Source organism: Anopheles arabiensis, chromosome 3 (assembly GCF_016920715.1).
Source record: "Anopheles arabiensis isolate DONGOLA chromosome 3, AaraD3, whole genome shotgun sequence".
Lineage (NCBI taxonomy): Eukaryota > Metazoa > Arthropoda > Insecta > Diptera > Culicidae > Anopheles > Anopheles arabiensis.
In genome coordinates this window covers 77730592-77758260 of record NC_053518.1, presented here as the reverse complement: position 1 = coordinate 77758260, position 27669 = coordinate 77730592, and the positions used below count along the sequence as shown (strand labels likewise).

At 54.6% G+C, this 27669-nt stretch overlaps 1 protein-coding gene across 50 annotated transcripts in view; it reads left to right on the top strand.

The window, feature by feature from the left end:
• LOC120902649 (dystonin) overlaps nt 1-27669 on the top strand; it is a 203053-nt gene that overhangs the window by 161183 nt on the left and 14201 nt on the right. For 20 of the 50 annotated variants that reach the window (XM_040311572.1, XM_040311573.1, XM_040311577.1 and 17 more), the window contains 12 exons: nt 71-10295; nt 13835-13981; nt 14061-21559; nt 21690-21701; nt 22078-24257; nt 24339-24525; nt 25020-25085; nt 25534-25578; nt 26329-26412; nt 26745-27034; nt 27121-27350; nt 27439-27556. In XM_040311572.1, coding sequence (XP_040167506.1) covers nt 71-10295; nt 13835-13981; nt 14061-21559; nt 21690-21701; nt 22078-24257; nt 24339-24525; nt 25020-25085; nt 25534-25578; nt 26329-26412; nt 26745-27034; nt 27121-27350; nt 27439-27556 — 21083 coding nt within the window. The remainder of the gene's footprint in view (nt 1-70; nt 10296-13834; nt 13982-14060; nt 21560-21689; nt 21702-22077; nt 24258-24338; nt 24526-25019; nt 25086-25533; nt 25579-26328; nt 26413-26744; nt 27035-27120; nt 27351-27438; nt 27557-27669) is intronic. The other 30 variants (XM_040311583.1, XM_040311580.1, XM_040311589.1 and 27 more) reach the window with 12 other exon arrangements.

Sequence of the window (27669 nt, the reverse complement as noted above, 5' to 3'; positions counted from 1 at the left end):
GTATTACACATCGGTACAATGATCCCCGCCCTTACACTGACGACTGCTTTCGCTTTTCCCCTTATTCCAGAATTACCAAGATCACGAACAACAAACTGATCTACGATACGATCGATAAGAATGGCATGCCGACGACTGCCGCGTCCCAGCTGCGCGAGAACGGATCGCCCACGAAAGCAAAGCCCAAGGATGGCGGCGGCTACCCGACCAACGGTGCTTCCTCGGTGCAGTTCACGGAGATTCGCAGCCTGAAGCGAATTCAGCGCACGAGCGAAGCGGTCGGCACGAACGGTGAAGAGGACGGTGCCCCTGTCCTGCTTGGCGACGGTGATAACATACTGAACACACCGGGCATTATCGATCCGACCACCGGTCGGACGCTGACCGTCGGTGAGGCGATCCGGTTGCGTGTGCTGGACGTGCGCAGCGGGCTGCTAAACGTGAGCACGACCGGTGAGCGCATCAGCCTGGAAGAGGCGGCCCTGCGTCAGCTAATCGATCCGGCGCTGGTGGGCAAACTGTTGCGGCCCGGGGCCGCCATCGACCGGGACGGCCGCCCTCTGAGCCTGCTGGAGGTGATCCAGAAGGAGATACTGGAGGCGGAGAACGGTGGATCGTACGAGAGTACAGAGAAGCGCATCAAGGTAACGACCGAGGGCATCAACGAGCGGCAGCATAGCGGCAGTAGTAGGGCGGCCATCGCTGACGGTGGTGGTAGTGGTGGTGCTGCGGCGGCGACGGTGGCGGCGACGACGACGGCGTCCTCCTCCTCGCAGCAGCAGCAGCAGCGCGCTGTAAAGTATAGCACTAAGGAAGCAAAAAGTATTGTCGATGCGATCAAGCAGGGCCTGGTGGATGTGACGGCCGGCGGTGGCGGCGGCCTCTACCGCACGCCGTCCGGCCGGGAGCTTTCGCTGGCCGACGCGTACGAGTGCGGCTATTTGGTTAGGAGCGAGGCGATCAAGATAGCACCGCACACACTCTGTCTGGCCGATGCGCTGGCGCAGGGGCTGGTCGATACCGGCGGCTGGGTGACGGACCGTAACACTGGCGATACGTTCCGGCTGGACTCGGCCATCGAGCGGCAGCTGATCGATCCGCACGTGCGCGAGGTGGTGGACACCAAGCACGACACGAAGGTGACGGTTGCGCAGGCGCTCGAGCAGGGCATCATCAACGCGCGCACCGGACGGTACATGAACCCGCAGACGAAGGAGAAGCTGACGTTTGCGGAGGCGCGGCACCGGCAGCTGATCGGCAAGCCGCTCACGCTGAAGGACGTGTGCGATCTGCAGCTGTACGATCAGAGCGAGCGCATTGCGTCGCCGACGAGGCGCGAGCGGGTCAACATTCCCGGCGCGATCAGTTTGGGCGTGCTGGATGGGGAGAATGTGCGGTCGATCTTTAAGACGGGCGGGGCGGAACTGTTGACGCTGGCGGAAGCGATGGATCAGGGCATTGTGCTGCCGTTCGAGAATCGCTACCGGCATCACGAGACGGGCGAGCTGATGACGATTCCGGAGGCGGTCGATCGCGGGCTGATCTCGTCCGTGTCGATACGGTCGATATTTAACATACACGGGTTTAAGGATCCGCACAGCGGCGAGTTTGTGTCGTTCAATATGGCGCTCGCGAAGAACGTGCTGCGCAAGCGGGACGGACAGTTTATGCTAGACAGTGGGAAGGGTGTTTTGCTGCCGCTGGGCGAAGCGGTCGGGCTGGGGCTGGTGCGACCGGAGGTTTATGAGATGTTTAACCGGGCGATAGGTGTGCAGGATGACCGGGCGGACCGGGAGCTGTCGCTGATCGAGCTGGTGTATCGCGACCATATCGATCCGAAGACGGGCTTCCTGCTCGATGCCGCCCGCCGAGTGCTACCACTCGAGCCGGCAATCGAGCGGAAGTTTATCACGCCCGAGGGAGCACTGCTGTTGATCAGCCTGCTCAACATTACGCTCACGACGGAGACGGTCACGAAAACGATCAAGCGCTACGTCACCATTACGCACACGGGCGAAGCGCCGGAAGGGCAGCCCCAGGTGCTGCTATCGTTTACCGAAGCCGTACGGCAAGGTTTGATTGACGAGAAGACGCGTACGTATCGCGATCCGGCCACCGGCAATCTGTACTCCATCCAGCAGGCCCTCAACCATGGGCTGCTGCTGCCGGACACGGAAGCGCTGCCTGAGCAGGCTGCGGGAGGGGCACCAAGTGGTAGCGGTGCTACCGCACCGATCCAGTTTGAAACGCGCGTAGTAAAGGGAGCGAACAGTCGCACGCTAAACATTACGACCGAGTACCTCGAGCGGGCCGACAGCGAGTTGCAAACGTTCGAGCTGCCGGCGAACGGATGGCCACTGAACGAAGCGATCGAGCGGCAGCTGCTAAACCCCGACACGGGCCTGCTAGTGATTCCGGGCACGGATAGGTTGGTTAGCTTCGAGGAGTGCATTAAGCTGCAAATCATTAACCGCCAGTCGGCGTTCGTGTCCGATCCGAAAACGCCGGAACGGCGCGTGACGATCGACCGGGCGCTGGAGAAGAAGATACTCGATCCGGTCGGGCGGTACAGTGCGCGCAAGGGCGCCGAGCCGCTCACGATGCGGCAAGCCATCGAGCAGGAGTATATCATCTTCGAACAGTGCCTACCGTCGGTGACGGTTGCGGACGGGTCGGAGAATCGCACGATACAGGTGACGAAACGCACCGGACAGCCGGATCGGGTGGAAATTTCAAGCACCTCGGCAAAGAACTCCACCTTGGTGGAGGTGAAGGTTGTGGCCACACCGGAGCTCATGAGCCCCGAGCCGCTGCAGCTAGCGCCGGGCGTTATTTACGATCCCAGCACGGCGCTTGTCATTTTCGCTGAAACGGGACGATCGGATAGTATACTGGGTGCGGTAGCGGGTGGCAAGATCGACCCGAGCCTGGTGCAGCTGGTCGATCCGGCGAACCCGGCCGGGGAGAAACTGTCGATAGCGGAAGCAATCAAGCGTGGCCTTATTGATGAGCAGACGGGTGAGATACACACTGCCAGCGGTCCGATCAGTATGATCGAAGCCATCCAGAAGGGACTCCTATTAGTGGCAGGCGCTCCACTGGTTGCTGCCGCCGGAGCGATTGACTCCCTCAAGCTGTTTACCGATCCCGTTACGGGTGAGGAAATTCCAATCGAGCTGGCATACGAAAGGGGTCTTATTACCCGCAGCCAGCTGCCTAGTCCCGAGCGAGCTGCTTTGTTGAGGAAAAAGCTCAGCGTAGAAAGTAGACGATCGTCGGAGGGCATCACGACGGTGGTTACAAAGGCTGGCTCGCTGGAGTACGGCCAGGAGCCGAAAAAACTGCAGAAGATGCGTAAGTGTGTTCTGCGTCCGAAGGATGCGGCCGAACAGGGTATAATCGATGCCGAGACGGCACAGAAATTGGAAGATCCGACCCTCTTTTCGAACCCATCCACGACGCTAGCGGATGTGTTGAAGAGTGGACAGCTGAAGGGTGAGAGTGGAAGGATCGTTGATCCTCAGCGGGGTCATGTGCTCAATTTGAAGCAAGCAGCCCAGCGAGGTATACTAGATCTGCACGGTACGAACATGATCTTTGTGCCGATTGCACGCTGCCTAAGTCTGCCGGCGCTTGAGACGCAGGGCTTGCTGAACCCGTCCGACTCTCGAATATACCATCCCGAGTCTGGGCAGCTGCTGACGCTGCGGGAAGCGCTGTTGTGCGAAATAGTCGATCCCCTAGCGGAGATCACAGTGAACGAGCAATCCATGCCGCTGGAGCAAGCGATCAGTGCCGGTTTGGTGGACGAGGATCGTTGCACGATTGGTGGGGAATTGAAGATTGCCGATGCAATCGATCGGGGACTGTGCCAACCATCCAACTACGAGTCAAAGATACCGCCAATCGGAATGTCTCTGCCGGTGGTGGTGGAACGTGGTTTGCTGGACGTCGCGCGAAAGGAAGTAACGCATCCAATCTCACGCGTCCCGATGCCTTTGGAGTCAGCGTTGAGGAATGACTTTATCATGGCTACTCCGTACACTCCCGACGTGGATGGTGTGCAACTGCTGGACGCCATCGATCGGGGTCGCATTGATACGACCAAGGGTACGTACAAGACCCCGCTCAAGGGTACGGCTGAGATAGTAGCCATACCGCTGCGGGAAGCAATCGATACGGGCAAGCTTATTGTGAAGCCGCTGCCGAAATTGATACAAAACTTGCAGGCGAATCATGCCGTCACGTCGGTACAGGAAACGGTGGCCGCATTCCATACCATCACCACCAAGACGGTGGAAATTCAGTCCGGCTATGCGCTGATCTCGGCAAACGAGGTTCAGGACTTGCAAACCGGCGCAATCATGTCAGTTGACGAGGCAGTAAGGCAGGGTATTATGACACAACCCGAAGAAACGCGGGAAGAACTGACCCAGCAGGAGGTGAAAATTGGTTTGAATGAAGCACTACAGCGAGGGCTGCTGGATGTGACGAAGGGTACGTTTATCCATCCGAGCACTGGGGAAGTGATGTCGATTTCCGTTGCCGTCGATCGTGGCTTCATTGGATCCCACTCGTCGAGCGAGGAAACGCTCAACCGGTCACCGGAAATGTCTCACAAAGCTATCGGAAAAGTGGATGTGGCCGAGAGCACGCCTTCCGATTCGCCGAAGAAGACGGTACCACTTGAAGCTAGTGGACAGTTGGGACCTATGTCCCAACAGCCTTCGGGTACGCCTGTTGGAAGTGTTTTAGATCGCAGTCAAGTCGCACAGTCGGCACCTTCTGCTGTGGCTTCAAACAGCTCAACCGCTCCATCGAGTGGAAGCAACATTGGCAACAACATCAAGGATGCTGCCAAGCTTGGCCTTATGGCTGTGGTAGGTGCACCGGTACTGGGCGGCATGGCCATTGCTGGGGCAGTAAAGAAAGCTTTCGAGAAGAAAGACAAAGGTGACACAGCTAGTGCGGCAGGTTTTGAAGTCGTTGGAAACATTGAGGAACCAACGGTACCGTTCGTAAATCTGGCAACGGACGAGATTCTGGATCCAACTGCTAATCAATTTGCTCAATCGCAACCGATGGTTGACTCCAGTGCTCAAAAGATGCCAGCTGAACAAGACACTGAAAAGGCACCAGAAGCAATAGAAGCGCTGGAAAATGTCGAACAACTTGCAAAGGCTATGGTAGAACCAGTCAAACCGGAAGAAAATTCCACCGTAAAAGAAGAACTGGTAACTCCAACCCCAGTAGGAACAGATAGCGAAGATCAGCTCCTTGCTCAGAAGAAGCCAGTAAAATCAGAAAAAGACTCGTTGAGCCAATTTTTAGATACGGAAAAGTCTGCATCAGCAGCTGCTCAATTACCGCAAGAACAGGCAGGCTCATCCAAACTTGCCGAAGCTTCCACGGATGTTGAGAGTGGAGCTTCGGACAAACTTCCTGCGGCAGATCCAAACACAGCTGCTCAAGATGCACCACAAAATGATTCAATTTCGAAATCAAAACAAACAACCGAACAGATGCCCGAGGTAGTCGAACAATCACTGAAAGTGGAGGAAGACACAACTCCACTTGAAACAAAATCTGTAGAGCAGGTTGTGGTTCCGCAGACGAAGAAGGGAACTGATTCCATTAGTGATTCCACAGATGCCAACAATGAAAATAATAAGCTTGCATCTGTCCCTGAAGTTGCCGCAACAACTGGTAGTGCAATTGCTGATGTTAAGGCATCCGATGCTTCAGAAAAGCAGGACCAGATGGTGTCTCAGGAAGCTCCAAGCGTGAGTTCTTCAGAAGAAGTGCAAAAAACAGAAACTATCCCTGAACCAACAACGCACAGCTCAGGTATTGAGGATGCTCACGTATCTAAACCCTCCAATGTGCCAACAGCCATCCCAGAGGAAGAGATCGCTCCTAAACTCTCAGGAGATGTATCGTCCAACTTCCAGAAGGCAGAGGTGCCAAGCACTACCGACGGTGGTGCTGGAAGTAAGCTAATGGATGCAGCCAAGTTAGGTCTCATGGCTGTCGTGGGAGCGCCTCTGCTGGCCGGCAAGGCAGTGGTAGATGCACTAAAGTCTGACAAGCAACCTGCAGCGGTAGGAGAAGTTGTAGCCACCGGGGTAGAACCTACCGAGCGACACGTCACGTTCGTGGAACGTCCTTCGGAGCGTCCCGAACGGATGACACTGGGAGAGGCAATATCGCAGGGCAAAATTGATCCCAAGCACTGCCGCATCCTGGTAGACGATAAGCAGATGCCTTACACGGTAGAGGAGGGTCTTAACCAGGGCAACGTGCGCATCTACGATGTGGTTGACGTGCTGTCGAAGGAACGAATTTCGTTCGTCGAGGGCGAGGAAGGCGATGATGCACTTGTGCTGGACGCATCGCTTACCGAACAGCGGCTGGGCGAGCTGGGAGTGTATGATGTGGAGAAGGGATACTTCCTCGATCCAACGACCGGCGAGCGTGTATCGTTCCGGGACTTTATCTACAATGCCGGTGCACTGATCGATCCGACCACGATCTTTGTGAAGGATCTTGGCAGGAATCGGTTTGAGCGGTTAGATGTGGCTTTGAAGAAGCATCTGATCGATAAGCACACTGGCCATATGCTGGATAATAAAACGGGCAAGAAGATCAAGTTCGTGGAATGTTGCCGCAGGGGCTGGATCGTACAGCGGGAGCCGGCGGGCGATGAAGATCTATCCCCGACCCTGGCCGAAGTCATTGACGCTGGGCAGATCAACCCGCAGACGGGAGAGTTCATTCAGAACAATGAAAGCATCCCAATTGCCGAAGCGTTGCGTGCAGGGTTCATTGACAATGATTCGCTGTCGGTGAGGGATCCTACCGATGGGCAGATCGTACCGCTAGCGGTCGCGATCGAGAAGGGCATCATCGACCTGAAGCTGGGTGTGCTGTTCAACAAGGACACCCAGGAGGAGATCGATCTGAACGAAGCGTACGTTAAGGGGTACATGCTGGAGGGCAAACGGAAGCCAATCTCGCTGGAAGCGGCCGTACTGAAGGGTTTGTACAATCCGGAATCGGGTCTCATTCTCGACACGATCACGGAGGAGATGGTGGACGTGCAGCAGTCCGTCGATAAGGGTATCGTCGATCCGAAGATCTCCAACGTGAAGGATACGAAGGAGAACACGCTGGTCCCGCTGCAGGATGCGCTCGACATGAAGCTGATCGATGCCGAATCGGGCAAGCTGAAAGATACCGCCAGCGATCAGCTTATGGCACTGGACGTGGCGGTTGAAAAGAACCTCATGGACACGAAGCACGTGACGCACAGCTTGATCGATGTGCTGAGCCGTGAGTTCTACAACCCGGCTACCGGCAAGATTCTCGACCCGGCCAATGGCGATGAAAGCAACCTGAAGGATGCAATCAACACGCAGCTGGTAGAGATCGACAGTGTGCTGATTCGGGACGAGGCACGCGAAAGCGTTGTCAAGTGCCGGGACGCCATTGCGAGTGGGCTGGTCGATGATGTGAGGGGCGTTTTGACACGGCCAGAGCTTACGCTCGACCGGGCCTATCAGAAGGGGTACGTGCTCAGCAACAAGAAACCGATCTCGTTGGCAGATGCACTGCTGCGCGGTTTTTACGACCCAACGACCGGGAAGCTGTTGCTGGAGGATGCACCAGCCGCCGTTACGCTCGAGCAAGCGATCAGTCAGGGTGAAATTTCCACCAACGATCTGATCGTGCGCGATCCCAAGAGCGGTACGGTGATCAGTCTCGCTGAGGCCATTCGCAGCGAGCTGGTAGATCCTGCCGCCGGTTTGGTGGTAGACTCCGCGTCTGGGTTGAGCATGGGCCTCGGGGAGGCGATGGATCGGGGGCTGATTGTGGCGTCGAAGCGGCGCTGCAGCCTGCCGGACGCCGTGTACCGAGGGCTGTACGATCCCAAGTCGGGCCAGTTCAGCAGCACCACCACGCCCGAACGGATGTCTACCGAGCGGGCGATACGGCGCGGGTTGTTGGATCCGGAATCGACGATCGTCACCGTCGGTGGCAAGATCGTTCCGTTCGAGCTTGCGATCGAGAACGGTACGGTGGATGTGCGCCGGGGAACGGTTCGCGACGATGAAGGGGTGCGCATCGATTTCCGAGAGGCGTTCGATCGCGGTTTGCTGGTGGAAGTTCGCAAACCGATTGGGTTAAGTGAGGCCGTACTGAAGGGAATCTACCGGGAGGGCAATGGAAAGTTCGTGGAGCCTAAGACGGGCAAAAAATTAACGCTTGAACAGGCGATTGCGGGCAAACTGATCGATCCATACTCTGTGCAGGTGCGTGACGCGACCACAGGATACTACAAGGATCTGGATCTGAACGAAGCGATAGCGACACAGTTTATCGATGGAGATAGCTCCAAGGTGCGGCACGGTGATGGGTGGATAACGCTGAAGCACGCGTTCGACATCGGGCTGCTGTACGACCGGAAGGCACCGGTAAGCCTGCAGCGAGCCATCCACCAGGGCATCTACGACGACAAGACGGGCAAATTCGTTGAGCCCGCTACCGGTCGCAAGATCACGCTGCAGGAAGCGACGCGCAAGTTTATCATCAATCCGCAGCTTCCGTGCTACTTTAACGAGCGGGACGAGACCATGCTCAATCTTTTCGAAGCGTGCCGGGCGAAGCTGATCGACCGGCGGGAGGGCGTATTCCGCGAGCCGGGCAGTGAGGTATTCATCCCGCTGAGTGAAGCGCTCGCTCTCGGTCTCATCGTGGACATTGAAAGTGCAGGCTTTGGGCTGTACGAAACGCTAGCGATGGGTTTCTATCGTCCCCAGACGGGGCAGATTCTGCACCCGATCACGGGCAGACAGATAACGCTGGAGGAGGCCTGCGATGAGGACATTGTAAGTCCGGCGGCATCTATTTTAAAGATTGCTTCCACGGGTCGGTACGTCCGATTGGACGAGGCTATCGAACAGGGTGTGGTAGATGCGCAGGCGGGGATGTACAACCTGCCGGAGGGAAAGATTAACCTGCAGGAAGCACGTCGCAGGGGTCTGATCGTGACGAACCAGAAGCTACTCTCGCTAGAGAAAGCCATCAAGATGGGGCTGTACCGAGGCGACGAGGGTGGCTTTGTTGAACCCAGCTCGGGTGACTTGCTCAACCTGCAGGAAGCGCTCGATGCCGGTCTGCTCGATTTCGAAACGACCGTGTACAAGGACGCAATCACCGGTCAGGATAAGCCGTTGCGTGCCGCCATGCATCAGGCCGACATTGACGTCGACAAGGGCAAGGTGCTCGATCGCAAGAACGATCGTGCGTACAACTTTGACGTCGCGTTTGGCAAGGGTCTGCTGGTAACGGTTAACCGTCCAATCACGGGCAAAATCCTGGAGCGCAAGGAATCGATCGATAACCTGCTGCAGGAGTCGCCCATCGGCAGGGGGCCGAAGGAAATGAGCCTGCAGGACGCTCTGCGCCACGATCTGCTCTCGCTCGAGGTGTCTGTGGTGCGCGATCCACGCACCGGGTTGTTTGTGCCGCTCCGGCAAGCGCTGCAGGACGGTGTCCTGCAGGAAGGTGCCCGTGCAACCGTCGATCCCAAGCTGCTCTTCTTCACCTTCGACAACGACTGCGTAGTGTACGTGCGCGAACCGCTCAGCTTCGATCGGGCCGTCGAGTGCCAGCTGCTCGATCTAACGACTGGCCGCTTTTTGTCCGTACCGTCTGCATCCTCCACCGCCCAACCCGGTCCAGCCCCGAGCTCCGAGCCATCGGCCACCACCATCACCCTCCGGGACGCCATCGTGCAGGGGCTAATCGATCCCGAGTCGGTCCTGCTGAAGGACGGTGCCAAGCGCAAGCTGCTGCACCTGCCGGAAGCTTTCCGCAAGGGTTTAATCGAGCCGGAAAAATCGAACGTGCTGGATACGGCCAGCTCGAAGCTGGTCCCGCTGCAGGCGGCCGTCGAGACCGGGCTGCTGACGACGCCCCGGCGTGCGTTCGGGCTGCTCGAGGCGCTCGACTATCAGCTGTACGCGCCGGCCGAGGGCAACTTCCGCGATCCGTTCCACCATGCGGCCCCGGCCCGGACGCTCACGGCCACGATCGAGGCCGGCCTGATCGATCCGTCCACGACGGTGGTGCGCGACAGTGTCGGTAAAGGTAGCGCCATTGTGCCGCTCGCGTCCGCCATCGCGAGCGGGCTGGTCGATGCCGCGCGCGGCCACTACCACGGCGACGATCGCGAACCGATCGATCTCGTGCAGGCGCGCGAGAAAGGATATCTATTGCTAGCGGAGCAACGGGTAAGTCGCCACCACGCCGTGGGTGCTGCTGCACGAGAACAACCCCCAAACCCCTCTCCTCCTTTGCGCTGTTTTCTTCCCCCGCCTGCCCCCATGCTCATCCTAAACCTACAGCGCGGTGTGTGCCCCCTTGCTGGTGGTGTTCCCTCCTATGTTTTAGGCTCTCCTCTTTCATGTGGGGCGTTTCGTGTTCTTTTCTGTTATAGCTGATTTGTTTTCCTTTTTGTTTACCCCTACCATACGAATGAAAACACCAACCTATGACAGGTCGTCGTTTCAGTTCATGTTTTGTGTTCTTCGCATAATACCTTTCATCTTTTGGCCTTGAATTTCATACTTTCATTTTGAATTTTACCGTTCAAAATCGCAATCTCTAACCAGCCATTCATTGCTTGAATGATTTTTCTTCTTCTGTAAATCTGTTTTAATGCAACCAAAATTTCCTCGAGTTCTGTTTTTGGCACTTTGTTTTCTTCTTATGGGCCGTATTACAATATATTGGTACTATGCTGAAGAGCAGGACTGTAAAATGTTTAAAAAATGTCAACCACTCACAAAATGCTAAACTGAATGCGTTTGGGTGTTTTTTCGTTTTATCTATTTCATTGTTCTCTTCATTTTTCCCCTATCTTTGTCTCTTTATATGTTGGTTGGATAATTTTCATTCAAAAGTTCAATCGTAAACGACCAGTTTTCAGCAAGTTAAGCAACAAATAATTATTGAATAATCAATACACAAATACTTACACCTAATATAATACTTACCTAAAAAACCTGAACACTTCCTTTTCTAAATGAGATTTATTTAATCTTCTTCATTATATTGTTCTTCTTGATTCTATGAATAACATTTAGAAGAAACAAAAAACTTAATCATAACAAATTATTGAAACTACAATTCATTCAAGAACTTACTGAACTCTGGTAAATTAAATTAGGAATCTTTTCTTATGACTTCTTCTGACAATTTTCCACGTCCTTTCACTAACACGTTCTATTGTCTTTTTTTCGTCGAATTAATCTATGAAATATTGTATTTGTCGCTTTTTCCTTAAATATATTATAGAATGTTTCGCTTTTTCTTCTTTTAAGATGTTTAACAATTACTACTTCTGTTACTGCATGTTGTCATTTAAAACGCAAACTAAGGATATTGTTTTCAATTTTATTTACTAATTACTTCTGCCCCCAATTTTCGTTGGCTTCTCTTCGTTTAGTATGTTCTTTACGTATATGTCATTATTTGTTTGCTTAACTGTCTCAAAACTGGTGGCTCTTGTTGATTGGAGAGGGTAAACTTTCCCCTACCGATAGTTTTTTTTTTTTTTTTTATCAACTAAAGTACCAAGCACACACCCTCCAAGAGACGTGGGATGTTGTGGTAATGATCATGTTAGTGTATTTGCTCCTAGTGGAAATTTGATCTAGAGTAATTGCTCCCAACAGTATAATAATCGTGTAGCGATCACGTATCAAACCCTATCACTTTAGCAGAGAGTTCACGAATCATCCGATCATGAGACGCTTGGCGAAAAATACGCGCTCCACAAGCGCCTATGGTGGGGCTCATCCTCCCATGCTCATCTTGGGGAAACAAAATCTTTTCTGTTCTCTTTTATCATTCGATTGTTCCTTCACTTCATCCTATCATGGTGCATAACATAACAGTCGTTCCAAATCTACGCTACACATGCAATGTTTTCGCCGAGTGATGACACCAACACCTAAACAATTTACAAAACAATCAAAAACATTTGCATGCGGTGTGCAATGAAAGTTACAACAACAACAACAAAACAAGCGGAATGAAAACACGCGAATGCGCTATTGTGTGCCTTGCGCGGGGGAATATTGGCTGCCAAAACTGCAAAATCAATACCAACTGTGTGTGTGTGTGTGCGCGTGCTTCTGTGTGTAAAACATAATTAAGGTGCACTAGAGCACATAAGCTTCAGATAGGTAGTTTGATGATTTAGGGAAGAACTACAGGGAAGTACAGGAGATGTTTGTAACAGAATAGGAAGAAGATGAAAGAATAGTGGTAGGACAGCAGTAGAGGATCTTTTCAAACAAGCAATAGGATCCAGTCATTTTAATTTCTAAAGCAGGGCACAATCAGAATACGCTGCTTCAAGATGTGCGTCAAAAATCTTCAATACTTTTTTCTTCCAATTTTGTATAGTTCTTTAAGATAGTGTTTATAGTCTCTCCTACACTCTAGCTGCAACGACTATGTTGTACTCACCGTACTGGTTTTACAGTAGTTATACCTTCTTAGTATAAGACTTACCCAAAACCAAACTTATGTTTTCCTTTTTTCAGGATTTGTAAATAGTAAACTTTTACCTAGAGCGAGCAATTTAGATTACTGTCCTTGCGGAGCAAGAAACCAAAACATTAATAGCGATGCGTACTACTAACACACACCGTATTCTCGCACCCCTTTATGGCACGAAGAGCTGAACATTGAATCCACAATTAACAACTAACACCACTCTGATCACTAAATGTCTAGATGTATGCACCACCAGTAGCTAGAATCTAACATGCAAACAAACATTAGGGGTGTTGGGTTGTTTTTGTTTGTTATAGTAATCACTTAGTATCTAGTGTGTTTCGAGTGGTACAAGATAGATCCTACAATGCCTCACTAAAAGCCGGCACTAAAGGATTTGCTGACAAACACTCTCTTGACCACGCTGCTTGGTTAACAACAAACCCCTTTGCCGCTGAATATGTTTTGAGACTGTTGTTTCTATTTACTCTCTACTGGTTTGCTTAATTATTTTCTCTGCTGTGTGTTTTTTGCCTGGTTTTTGTTGTTTGATTGTTTCCTTTTTTTATGTTCTTGCGTGTGATTGTGTGATTTGTTCTTCCCTCTTATTTGTCTATCCACTTTTGTGTGTACTCCACATTCCGGTGTTTCCTCTTGTGCATTCCATACTGTTTTTTTATTGTATCTCTTTTTTATTTATCTCTAATGTACACTTTTTTCCAGCATATACGTTTTTATCTTCATTGGTGTGTTTGTCTGTTTGTTTTGTTTTATATATCTTCTACGTTTCTTCTTCATTGATTTATGCTACCTGTGTTTTTTTATTATGTCTTTGGTTTTGTTTTGTTTTCTGTTTCTTTTTTTGTTGGTTTGTTTGTATGTACTACTTTTTAAATACTCTCTTTCATCTTCTTTCGCTGTATGTTTCTTTACTTTCTAGAACCAGTGTGTGAATTATCATCATCATTAATATTCCAGCCATTGTTTTATTTTACCTCAACCTGATTTATTGTTTTATTGGCTTGCGTTATTGATAATTTGTACTGTTCGTTGTGTATCATATACATTATTTTCCAAAATTATTGATAAAATCATTTGTGTACATTCCTTCCATATGTAATCTCGTTTGTGAACGATGATTTGTAAACATCCAACAGTATATGTGCTTACATGTACATTTCGTGTGATGTGTATTAACTGTAAGTTTTGCTATTTCTTCCCTCCTATCCTTGCGTCTTATCGTACGAATCTACGCAACCCACAGCAAGCAGTGATTGAGAAATTCGCTCTCTGTGAGGACCACCTGGCCAAGCTCCTGGAATGGATAACTCGTGTCGAACAAGACATTGCCGCCGTGGGAGGACCCAAGGAACGCGTCGACGATCTGCGCAACCAGATCAACTCGCTGAAGGTTTGTATAGACGAAACTGAATGAACCTGTTGCTTCTGAGATGATTGTTTAATTTATTATTTTCCACTTCTACTTACAGCAAATCAAGGAAGACATCGATGGACAGAGCCGTCCCGTTGCTTCCTGCTTGGATCAAGTGCGTCAGCTCGTGCTGACCGGTGGAGATGTGCTGAGCGCACCCGAGGTAGCCGCCCTCGAGACGTCGGGCCGTGAACTGCGCGCCCGTGTCGACAAGGCGCAGGATCGCACCGGCAAACTGCTGCGTCGCCTGGGAGCTGCCCGCGACGAGCTGGGCAAGCTGCGCACCGAGCTCGATACGTTCTCCAGCTGGCTGCAGTCGTCGCGCCGCACACTAGAGGACAAGGAAAGCACGCTGTCCGATCTGCACAATCTGCCCTCGCAGTCCGACACGGTGAAGGAGTTCCACAGCGACGTGATTGCCCATCAGGCGGATTTGCGCTTCATCACGATGTCGGCCCAGAAGTTTGTCGACGAGTGCAAGGATTATCTGGGCGTGCTGAACGATTTCCGCACCACGCTGCCGGATCGTTTGCCGCACATTGAGCAAATATCCAGCTCGGACAGTCCGATTCGTCAGGAGGTGTCGCTAGTGACGGCCCAGTACCGCGATCTGCTGAACCGTGCCAACGCGCTGTTGGATCGTTTGGCCGGGCTCGGCAATCGTCAGCGAGACTATCAGGAATCGCTGGAAAAGGTGCGCAGCTGGTTGCGTGACGTGCAGCCGCGCGTCAGCAGCGTCCTTTCGGACCCGATCGCTGCCGATCCGCAATCGGTGCAGGACCAGATGAATCAGACGAAGGCGCTGCAGAGCGAATTCCTGTCGCAGGGCCGTCTGCTCGACAATGTGCAGCACAGTCTCGATGCGCTGCTGAAATCGCTGGCTGGCCGGTTGAGCCCGTCGGAAGTGTCCGCGCTGGAGATACCGGTAGAGGAGGTAAAGGACAAGTACAGCCAGCTGCTGGAAGCGCTTGGCGATCGTTCGAAGCTGCTCGACACGGCCCTGGTACAGTCGCAGGGTGTACAGGATGCACTGGACGGACTCGCCGTGTGGATCAACCAGTCGGAGGAGAAGTTCAAGCTGCAGAACCGCCCGGCCTCGCTGATAAAGGATCGTCTCAACGAGCAGGTGCGCGAACACCGTGGCCTGCTGAACGATCTCGAGTCGCACCGCACGAGCCTCGAAAGTGTAACGCTCTCGGCGCAGGAGCTGATGGCTACGCCTTCCAACACGCGTCTCGCCAAGCGCATCGAGAGCAACCTGAGCGACGTGACGGGACGCTTCGAGAAGCTGCTGGACAAGGCGCTGAAGCGGGGCGAATTCCTGGAGGACACCATGTCCCAGCTTACGAAGTTCCTGAACGATTCATCCAATCTGGAACACGAGCTGACGGCACTGAACGAAGCGCTCGAGGGACGTGAGCTGGCCTCGCTGCCGGCGGAAGTGTTTGCCCAGCGCATGGTGGAGCTGTCCCGGCTGAAGGAAGATTTGCGCCCGCAGTACGAAGCCACGGTTCGGCTGGGCAAGGATCTGGTCGCCAAGCGCGACGTGACCGATACGGGCGTGGTGCGCGATCTGGTGAAGGTGCTGGAGAACCTGTGGAAGACGACGGTCACCACGCTGGAGGAGAAGCTGAAGCTGTCCAAGCAGAAGGCGGAACAGCTGCACGCGTACGAGAACCTGAAGGATCAGGTGCTGGTGTGGCTTTCGAGCATTGAGACGCGCACGAACAACCTGGCACCGGTGGCGGTCGATGTGGACGCGATCAAGTTCCAGATCGAGGAGGTTCGCCCGCTCGTCAAGGAGCATCGCGAGTACGGTGTGACGATCGATCGCGTCAACGATCTCGGCGCCCAGTACGATGCGCTGATTCGCCCGGACAGTCCGACGCGCAAGCGCTCGGTGTACAGCCCGATCAAGCGGTCGAACGTGAGCCCGATGCGGCGCATGTCGGGCGATGCACGATCGCCCAGCCCGACCAAGGGTGGCCCGTCGCCGCTGTCGCCCGCGAGCGGATCGAGCGGATTCGGTAGCCGGCGATCGTCGCAGGACGGTTTCCAGCTAACCGATCTGACTCCGATCCAGCAGCAGCTGACGGAAATCAACAACCGGTACAGTCTGGTCGGGGCCCGGCTGAACGATCGCCAGAAGGAGCTGGATTCGGTGCGCGACGAGGTGCGCAAGCACCAGGAGAATCTGAAGACGCTCGCCAGCTTCCTGGACAAAATTCACCGCCAGGTGCCGCGTGACGTCATCGGCAACAAGGAGGAGGCGGACCGGTGCAACAAGCAGGCGCGCAAGATTCTCGAGGAGATGTACGAACGGCAAAGCCTGCTCGACTCGACCAAGGCGCAGGTGAAGGATCTGCTGAAGCGCAAGCCGGACGTGCAGGGCGCGGAGCGGCTGCGGGCCGAGCTGGACACCGTTGCCGATCGCTGGAAGAACCTGAACGATCTGTGCAAGGATCGCATCACGTTCTCGGAGCATCTGCGCGACTTCCTCGACACGCACGACAATCTGAACACGTGGCTGGCGGCGAAGGAGCGCATGCTGACCGTGCTGGGACCGATCTCGTCGGACCCGCGTATGGTGCAGAGCCAGGTGCAGCAGGTGCAGGTGCTGCGGGAAGAGTTCCGTGGCCAGCAGCCGCAGCTGAACCACCTGCAGGAGGTTGGCAATGCCGTGCTGGAGCATCTGCGCGAATCATCGCCCGAAGGGCAGGCCGTCTCGACGAAGCTGCGCAACGTGCAGAAGAAATGGGACGAGCTGGTGGCCCGATTGGACGAGCGTGCCCAAAGCCTCGGTGCCGCTGCCGACAGCTCGAAGGAGTTCGATGCGGGGCTGAACCGCTTGCGCGAGGCACTGCAGACGATTAGCGATAATCTCGACTCGCTGCCAACGGACCGGGACCATCAGGAGACGCTGCGCAAGATCGAGAACCTCGAGCGCCAGCTGGAGGGCCAGCGGCCGCTGTTGGCCGACTCGGAAGCGGCCGCCGAAACGCTCTGCCGCGTGCTGAGCGATCCGGTGTCGCGTGCCGACGTGAATGCGCGCGTTGCTGCCGTCGGCAAGCAGTACCAGACGCTTCAGAAGAAGCTCGACATGCGCAAGGCCGAAACGGATGCGGCACTGCGCGACGGTCGCCAGTTTGCGGAAACGTGCGCCAAGACGCTGGGCTGGCTGTCGGGCGAGCTGGGCAACCTGACCGATCGCCTGCTCGTGTCGGCCCACCGGCCGACGCTGCAGCACCAGATCGATACGCACGAGCCGGTGTACCGGGAGGTGATGGGCCGGGAGCACGAGGTGATCATGCTGCTGAACAAGGGGCGCGATTTGCAGGACCGGCCGGGCCAAACGACGGACCGCGGGATGCAGCGCGATCTGGAGAAGATTGCGCAGCAGTGGGACCGGCTTCGGTCCGCCGCCGTCGACCGCCACTCGCGGCTGCAGACGTGCATGGAGCACTGCAAGAAGCATGCGGCCGCGTCGGAAGCGTTCCTGTCGTGGCTGCGCGGCGCCGAGGACAAGCTGTCCCTGCTGAAGCCGGGCCTGCTGAAGAAGCAGCAGCTCGACCAGCAGCTGCGCGACCTGCAAACCTTCCGCAGCGACGTGTGGAAGCGTTCCGGCGAGTACGAGACGTGCCGCAGCCTGGGCGAAACGTTCATCGGCGCGTGCGATGTGGACAAGGAGGCGATCAAGGCGGAGCTGCAGGACATGAAGGATCGCTGGGAGCGGCTGAACAACGAGCTGCTGGCACGTGCGCAAACGCTCGAAACGTGTGCCAAGCGGTTGGGCGACTTCAACGAGGAGCTGCGCGATCTCGACCACGCCGTCGGGCGCTGCGAGGACCGTCTTGCGGCGCACGACGCGCTGGGCGGTGCAGCGAAGGATCCGAAGCTGCTGGAGCGCGTCCGTGCCATCAAGGATGATGCCGCGGCACTGCGCAAACCGCTGCAGTCGGTGCGTAAGCTGGCGGGTGAAATCGCGGCTGAAGCTCGGGCTGCCGGCGGCGACGGTGATCATCTGAAGTCGGAAGTGGACGGTATTTCCGATCGCATTGAAGATCTGCACGCTCGCTTGGATGACCGGTGTGGTGAGCTGCAGTCGGCCGCTACCGCGGTGTCGCAGTTCAACGATCAGGTGAAGCTGCTCGGTGTGGATTTGAACGATCTGGAGCAACAGGTTGATTCGCTGCATCCACCAGCGCGCGAGATTAAGGTCGTGCTGAACCAGCTGGACGAGGTGGCCGGCATACTCGGCAAGATCGACCGGGCCGCGTCGAACGTGAGCGAGGTGGAGCGTGCCGGCGAGCAGCTGGTCGACTGTGGCTTCGCGCCCGACACTGCCCAAACGCGGGACCAGATCGGAACGCTGCGCAAGCAGCTCGGTCGGCTGGAGAATCGGGCCCGCGATCACGATGATGCGCTGCAGCGCGCACTGAAGGCGCTGGAGAAGTTCTACGACTTGCACCAGCACACGCAGGAAGATTTGGTCGACGTGAGCGATCAGCTGAAGAAGATGAAGCCGGTCAGCTCGGAGCTGGAGCAGATTCGCCACCAGCAGGAGGACTTCCGCCGATTCCGCCAGCGCGTGGTGGAACCGCTCACCGGCAAGATCGATGAGCTGAACCGGCTGGGACAGGATCTGATCCGCTCGGCGCAGGGCGGCGTACCGACCGCACTGCTCGAGAAGGACCTGGAGAAGATCAACGATCGCTGGAACGACCTGAAGGAGAAGATGAACGAGCGCGAGCGCCGGCTCGACGTGGGTCTGCTGCAGTCGGGCAAGTTCCAGGAAGCGCTGGACGGGCTGTCCGAATGGTTGAAGGTGACGGAGGAAATGGTTGCCAACCAGAAGCCCCCGTCGGCGGACTACAAGGTCGTGAAGGCGCAGCTGGCCGACCAGCCGTTCCTGATGAAGATGCTGTCCGATCGGCAGGAAACGATGGCATCGATGTTCGAGCTGGGCCAGGAAGTGGCCGCTGGATGCGACGCGTCCGAGAAGGCCGCCATCGAACGGCAGCTGAAGGAGCTGATGCGGCGGCTGGACGATCTAACCGATGCGGCCCAGCGCCGTACGCACGACCTGGAGCAGGCGATGCACGTGGCGAAGCAGTTCCAGGATCAGCTGATCCCCCTGACCAAGTGGCTGGACGGTGCGGAGCGCGCCGTGAAGGCGATGGAGCTGGTGCCGACGGACGAGGAGAAGATTCAGGCGCGCATTCGCGAGCACGAGCAGCTGCACGACGAAATTCTGTCCAAGAAGCCCGACTTTACCGAGCTGGCCGACATTGCCGCTCAGCTGATGGAGCTGGTCGGCGATGATGAGGCGGTGACGCTGAGCGAGAAGGTCAAGAACACGACCGACCGGTACACGGATCTGGTGGTGGCTAGCGAAAACATTGGCCACGTGCTGAACGAATCGCGGCAGGGACTGCGCCATCTGGTGCTCACCTACCAGGATCTGGTTTCGTGGATGGAGAAGACGGAGGGTAGACTGCAGCGGTTCAAAATCATCCCGGTGCACACCGAGAAGCTGCTCGAGCAGATGAACGCGCTGGTAATGCTGAACGAGGAGATTGCCAGCCGCTCGCCGAACGTGGAGTCGACGGTGGAGGCCGGCTCGGAGCTGATGAAGCACATCTCCTCCGACGAGGCGTTGCAGCTGAAGGACAAGCTGGACTCGCTGCAGCGTCGCTACGGAGAGCTGACGACGAAGGGTGGCGATCTGCTGAAGCACGCGCAGGATGCCCTCCCGCTTGTGCAGCAGTTCCACGATAGCCATCTGCGGCTGGTGAACTGGATGCAGGCGGCCGAAGCTTCGCTTGCAACGGGCGATGCGAACGAGAACGATATCGCTCGCCTCGAGGCGGAGCTGAGCGAAATCCGTCCACTGCTGGAGCAGGTGAACTCGATCGGTCCGCAGCTGTGCCAGATTTCGCCCGGCGAGGGTGCGTCGACGATCGAGGGCATTGTGACGCGCGACAACCGTCGCTTCGAAGCGATCGTCGAGCAGATCCAGCGCAAGGCCGAGCGTCTGCACTTGAGCAAACAGCGCTCGAACGAGGTTACGGCCGATATCGACGAGCTGCTGGAGTGGTTCCGCGACATGGACGCTACGCTGCGCGATGCCGATCCGCCGGCAATGACGCCGAAGCTTGTACGGACGCAGCTGCAGGAGCATCGGTCGATCAACGACGACATCTCGAGCCAGAAGGGACGCGTGCGCGATGTAACGGCCGCGGCGAAGAAGGTGCTGCGCGAATCGCAACCGAACGACAACACGATTGCGCTGCGCGAGAAGCTCGAGGACCTGAAGGAGGTCGTCGAGACGGTGGCCGCACTGTGCTCGAACCGTCTGTCGGTGCTCGAGCAGGCGCTGCCACTGTCGGAGCACTTTGCCGACTCGCACACCGGGCTCGCGACCTGGCTGAACGACATGGAGCATCAGATCTCGATGCTGTCGATGCCGGCCCTGCGCCCCGACCAGATCGCCATCCAGCAGGACAAGAACGAGCGGCTGACGCAGTCGATCGCCGAGCACAAGCCGCTGCTGGACAAGCTGAACAAAACGGGCGAAGCGCTGATGGCACTGGTCGCGGACGACGATGCGGCCAAGATTGGCGAGATACTGGACTCGGATAATGCGCGGTATGCCGCGCTGCGCACGGAGCTGCGCGATCGCCAAAATGCGCTCGACCAGGCGCTGCAGGAGTCGGCCCAGTTCTCGGACAAGCTGGAGGGTATGCTGCGCGCGCTGCAAAACACCGCCGAGCAGGCCAACCAGGCCGACCCGATCTCGGCCCATCCGCCCAAGATTCGCGACCAAATCGACGAAAACGTGGCGCTGGTGCAGGACATCGACAAGCGCGGGGAAGCGTTCGCCGCGGTACAGCGTGCGGCGAGCGATGTCATCTCGAAGGCTACGAACCAGTCGGATCCGGCCGTGCGCGACATCAAGAAGAAGCTGGACAAGCTGAACGCACTGTGGGGCGATCTGCAGAAGACGACGGCGAAGCGGGGCACGGCGCTGAACGATACGCTCGGCGTGGCGGAGAAGTTCTGGAAGGAGATGCAGGCGGTGATGGAGACGCTGAAGGAGCTGCAGGAGGCGCTGCAGACGCAAGAACCGCCCGCCGCCCAGCCGCAGGCGATCCAGAAGCAGCAGGTCGCGCTGCAGGAGATTCGCCAGGAGATCGATCAAACGAAGCCCGAGGTCGAGCAAGTGCGCCGCACCGGCAGCAATCTGATGTCGCTGTGCGGCGAGCCGGACAAACCGGAGGTGAAGAAGCACATCGAAGACTTGGACAACGCGTGGGACAACATTACGGCACTGTACGCGAAGCGCGAGGAGAACCTGATCGACGCCATGGAGAAGGCGATGGAGTTCCACGAGACGCTGCAGAACCTGCTGAGCTTCCTGAAGCGGGCCGAGGAGCGGTTCCAGAACCTTGGACCGCTCGGCTCGGACATCGAGGCGGTGAAGAAGCAGATCGAGCAGCTGAAGCACTTCAAGGACGACGTCGACCCGCACATGGTGGAAGTGGAGGCATTGAACCGGTAAGTGCTGGCCGTTCGCTAACGAGCATCCCCTTTCGTGGAAAGGAACCGCGAACATCGCCGAACCGAATGAAGTAACATTATTTTTCTCTCATTTTTTCATGCTGGTCATATTGGATGGGTTTTATAGAGCTCTAAACAGGCAAGAAATGAATAAGCAATTAACAGTTGCTAATTTTACTGAACTCCGATAGAAGCCATGTCTGTGTAGCTTGCAAGCTTTACTTCCCGCTCGGGATTGTTGGGAATGGGAGACCGAATGGGATAAAATTGGCAAATTTGTTTCGCATACAGAGATGAAAATGTGTTGTCGTCCTGATTTTGTTAAGCAATGTGTAATGCATTAGATTCTTTGTTTTGTTTCAAAAAAATGTCCAACAATTTTCATCTCGAACCAATGATTTTAAGCTCCGTGCAAAAAAGTAGCTAGCCTGATCGCATGATATTATCGCTTTTTGTGTCAACAATGCAACGTTTCTGTACGAGCGTTTCTAACACCTTTTCATCCCCCTTTGCAGACAAGCGGTGGAACTGACGGAACGTACCTCAGCCGAACAGGCTGGCGCCATTCGTGAGCCACTGAATGCGGTCAACCGCCGGTGGGAGAACCTGCTGCGCGGTATGGTCGAGCGGCAGAAGCAGCTGGAGCATGCGCTCCTGCATCTCGGCCAGTTCCAGCACGCGCTGAACGAGCTGCTCGTGTGGATCAACAAGACCGACGCCAACCTGGACGAGCTGAAACCGATCCCAGGCGATCCGCAGCTGCTGGAGGTGGAGCTGGCCAAGCTGAAGGTGCTGGCAAACGACATCCACGCCCACCAGAGCTCGGTCGACACGCTGAACGATGCGGGCCGCAAGCTGATCGAGAACGATCGCGGCTCGCTGGAAGCGTCCACCACGCAGGACAAGCTGCAGCAGCTGAACAAGCAGTGGCGCGATCTGCTGCAGAAGGCGGCCGACCGCCAGCACGAGCTGGAGGAGTCGTTGCGCGAGGCGCAAGCGTTCACGGCCGAAATTCAGGACCTGCTTGGCTGGCTGGGCGATGTCGATGCGGTGATCAGTGCGAGCAAACCGGTCGGCGGTCTGCCCGAGACGGCGTCCGAGCAGCTCGAGCGCTTCATGGAGGTGTACAACGAGCTGGAGGAAAACCGCGCCAAGGTGGAAACGCTGATCGCGCAGGGCCAGGAGTACGTGCGCAAGCAGACGCAGCTGCAGGTGTCGGCTAGCAACCTGCAGCACACGCTGCGCACGCTGAAGCAGCGCTGGGACGCGGTGGTGTCGCGCGCCTCCGACAAGAAGATCAAGCTGGAGATCGCGCTGAAGGAAGCGACCGAGTTCCACGACGCGCTGCAAGCGTTCGTCGAATGGTTGACGCAGGCCGAGAAGCAGCTGTCGAGCGCGTCGGCCGTGTCGCGCGTGCTGGAGACGATCCAGCAGCAGATGGAGGAGCACAAGGTGCTGCAGAAGGACGTGTCGATCCATCGCGAGTCGATGCTGCTGCTGGACAAGAAGGGCACGCACCTAAAGTACTTCAGCCAGAAGCAGGACGTGATTCTGATCAAGAATCTGCTCGTCTCGGTGCAGCACCGGTGGGAGCGGGTGGTGGCGAAGGCCGCCGAGCGTACCCGCGCGCTGGACCACGGCTACAAAGAGGCGCGCGAGTTCCACGACGCTTGGGTGCAGCTGACCGGCTGGTTGAAGGAGACGGAGAAAACGCTCGACACGCTCGCGGAGGAAACGAGCAACGATGCGGTCAAGATCAAGAAGCATCTCGAGAAGCTGCGCGAAATCCAGCGCAATCTGCAGTCGAAGGAAAGCTTCTACGATAGCACGATGCGCAACGGCAAGGGACTGATGGACCGGGCGCCGAAGTCGGACGAACCGGTGCTGTCGAAGATGATGGGCGAGCTGAAGGACGCGTGGAAGCGGGTCTGTCACAAGAGCGTCGAGCGGCAGCGCAAGTTCGAGGAGGCACTGCTGCTGTCCGGCCAGTTTGCCGACGCGCTGCAGGCCCTGCTCGATTGGCTGCGCAAGACGAAGGCGCGCCTGGCGGAGGACGGCCCGGTGCACGGCGATCTCGACACGGTAACGACGCTGGTCGAGCATCACCGGCAGCTGGAGTCGGATCTGGACAAGCGGTCGGCCCAGATGCAGAGCGTCATGAAGACGGGGCTCGAGCTGGAGCGCTCGGATGAGACGCGCGAAACCAGCAAGCATCTGAAGGAGATGCAGCGCCTGTGGGACGATGTGCAGGACCTGAGCGGCCGGCGCAAGAGCCGCCTGGACGTGGCGCTGAAGGAAGCGGAGCGGCTGCACAAGTCGGTGCACATGCTGCTCGAGTGGCTGTCGGAGGCGGAGCAGAAGCTGCGCTTCGCGGCGGCCGCACCGGACGATGAGTCGCAGGCGAAGGATCTGCTCGACACGCACGCCAAGTTCATGAAGGAGCTGCGCGAGAAGGAGTACGACAAGGAGGACACGATCGGGCTGGCAAACAGCATCCTCGGCAAGGCGCACCCGGACGCGATACCGATCATCAAGAACTGGATTTCCATCATACAGTCGCGCTGGGACGAGATCTCGCAATGGGCGATCAGTCGCCAGACCAAGCTGGAGCAACATCTGAAGGATCTGCAGGATCTGGACGAATCGATCGAGGAGCTGCTCGCTTGGTTGGCCGGATTGGAAGCAACGCTGCTAAGTAAGAATCTCTTCTACGACGTAGTGGGTGGAGCCTGTTTCAAACTTTTGCTAAATCACAATTTTGCTTCCTTTTTTGTAGATCTGGAAACGGAACCACTGCCGGATGAAATTCCACCGCTAGAGGTGCTGATTGCGGACCACAAGGAGTTCATGGAAAATACGGCGCGCCGTCAGGGTGAGGTCGACCGTGCGTGCAAACCACGCCAACCGCCACCGGGTCTGAAGGAAACGCGTAAACCGTCCCGTGGTGTACTGAAGACACCCATGTAAGTACAGTAAAACACTGAAAGGAGCCCCCCGTGTTAGTGGCCTCAGCCTTCCCGGAGGCCATCATAGCCTGTGTGCGTGTGTTTGTTAGATCACAGTAAAATGTTCTGTTATTAATAATTTAGCCGTTATCGCAATTGTGTTGCACATTAGAATAGCCGCTATTCGTTAAAAGAGTTGCTGTTTTGTTGTGTTTTATTAATTTTGTTCTGTTCTGGTCGTTAACGTTTCAAAAAACACCGTTTTGCCGCAAACTTAATTTCATTTGTGAATTTTCACACCACATTAAGAGCATCGCAAGCGCCACGCACATGCAGTCAAGCGTTTCTTTTTTGTTTAATTATCATATCAATTGCATTTCTAACTCTTCTGTTCAATATTTTTGTTGCCCATACACCCACACAAACATTTTGTTGTTTCGCATTTATGTCAACCTAACTCCTATCGTCTACATCCAACGCCACCAACGCGATCTCATTGCTCAAAATAACAGTAAAGGATCTCAGGCCGATCTTCGTGAGCATTCACCCGACTACGGCACCCTAGGACGCAAGCAGAGGTTTGTTTTTATTTATGGTTTTTTTTTATTTCACTTGTTTTTTATTTCATTTTTCATTCTTTATCGTGAGTGTTTGTTTGTTACACGTACAATTAACATGTGTGCATCATCATTATACCATTTACGTATAATTACACTCAACAGATAAATGTTATTGGTCGACTCTCGTCGTATGTCATTTATTGTTTTCATTTTCCCGAAACAAATTTACTCTTTCCTGTGTTTGATTTGATACTAATACAATGGAATGTTCTCATAGCTCATCTCTGATTCCATCCAATTTATCTGTTTTGTACACATGTTTGTTCTATTTCATCATTTCATTGAATTTACACTTTTTGTTTCATGCTTTCATCACATGTGTTTGTGTGTCTGTTTATTTAACTTTCTTTCTTGCTTTACTCTCTATCGTGTCACGCGTGTGTTGTGTTTGCATATTCCCGTGCAGCTTTAAGGGATCGCGTGATCAAGGCCTGAATTCACGTCGCACAAGGTGTGTATTGGTTATTGGTTCTTATTATTTCACATTCTCTATTACATCGTTTTGTTCATTTTGTGATAATAACTCATTATGAAAAGAATATTTATTACTGATTAAAATTTAAGTAAAAAAAAACATCAGATTCGGTTAAAAGAAACGAAGAACTCTTTCATTTTCAAAACGGTCCTGTACATGATTTAATTTATGGGGAATGGTAGCATCAACTGTATCTTTATTTTGCACCATTTTATATACATTTGTTTGGGTGTTTGTTTTTTTTACAATTAGCTTTACATACATTGTTACCGGTTTTGTGCATGTTTGTTATATATATCATTGTTTTTGGTTGTTTTTTTTTCTCTTCTTTTCTCACATATTCCGGCCGCTGTGCTACACGCGTGTTTCTGTTGCTGTGTTGTGTTGTATTTATGTTGCCATATGCTCTCTCATCTGTATTATCGTCTTCTGCCTCCCCCATTACCATCACGATGCTGCCTGTTCGTCGTGCCTGTTGTGTGCCCTATGTGTATATGTATTGTTCTGTACATTGTGTTGTGTGTTCCTGCCTCATTATTTGACAAACCATGTCATCGAACGTATCCCGTACCATTATTGCCAACAAATTGGAATTACATGAACAAAAAACATATGAAAATTTGCAAATTTGCATCAAAACTCCATTCCGTGAACTATTCCCCTCTTCATTGCTTCATTGCGCACATACTCCGATACCCCGATTACTCCGCACCAACAACCGAGCAGCCGCGCAACCCAGAGTCCTGGACGCGAAACGCAAACACCGGAACGGGATCGGTTGCCACATTACGGTCCACGGTTCTCGACAAGGTATTGTAGTTTGGTCCCCGTACACATCAGATACTTAGCTGCGAAACACGCCGGCGTTGGATCCGGTTACCGTGCGCACACATACTTCATCCCATTCAAAACCAGCAACTTCATTGTGGAGAACACGAATCATTATGAATCATCATACCCATGTACCCATATATTAATAGACTGCATCCAAAAGTAGACAACTCAACAATATGTAGCGAGTTCCGCTGGCATTGATTGCCGCGCCCACCATTATGTATCATACATTTGCACCGAATCAACCGTTCCCGCAGACGGGCAGCAGCAAGCCTAACACTGTTTTCTTCCTCTTCCACTTCTTGTAGCAACCAAGCGGACACGGAGCTCCGTTCGCCGCGTGCGAAGCTGCTGTGGGAGAAGTGGCGCTACGTGTGGATGCTGGCATGGGAACGCCAGCGGCGCCTGCACGACCACATGCTCTACCTCCAGGATGTGGAGCGCGTCCGGCAGTTCAGCTGGGAGGAGTGGCGCAAGCGCTTCCTCAAGTTCATGAACCACAAGAAGTCACGCCTGACGGATCTGTTCCGCAAGATGGACAAGGATAACAACGGTCTGATACCGCGCGAGGTGTTCATCGATGGAATTATTGGCACAAGTACCTATCTTTTCTTCGGGATACTGTGAAGCATGTGAACTTTTCCTCTAATTATTATGTTTTTTTTTTTTTGTTACTCTGCGTAGAGTTCGACACGTCCAAGCTGGAGATGGGCGCCGTGGCCGATCTGTTCGATCGCAACGGCGAAGGACTGATCGATTGGCAGGAGTTCATTGCGGCGCTGCGACCGGACTGGCAGGACCGCAAACCGAAGACTGAGGCGGACAAGATCCACGACGAGGTCAAGCGGTTGGTCATGCTGTGTACGTGTCGGCAGAAGTTCCGCGTGTTCCAGGTCGGCGAAGGCAAATATCGAGTAAGTAGCCGTTGTGATCATCATGTGCAATCGTGATGAACCGTTGAATCAAAAACAAAGCTCACTATGGTTTCCTTCTCCTCTTTAGTTCGGTGACTCCCAGAAGCTTCGCTTGGTGCGCATCCTGAGAAGCACAGTGATGGTCCGCGTCGGCGGTGGATGGGTGGCGCTGGACGAGTTCCTGGTGAAGAACGATCCTTGCCGAGGTATGTACCATGCGTTCTGCTTTCTATTTATTTATTTATTTTTATCTACTATACGTTACTGTTACCGTTACGTTTAGGATAGCGTTAGGTGTAGAAAATAGTAAGCTTAGTAA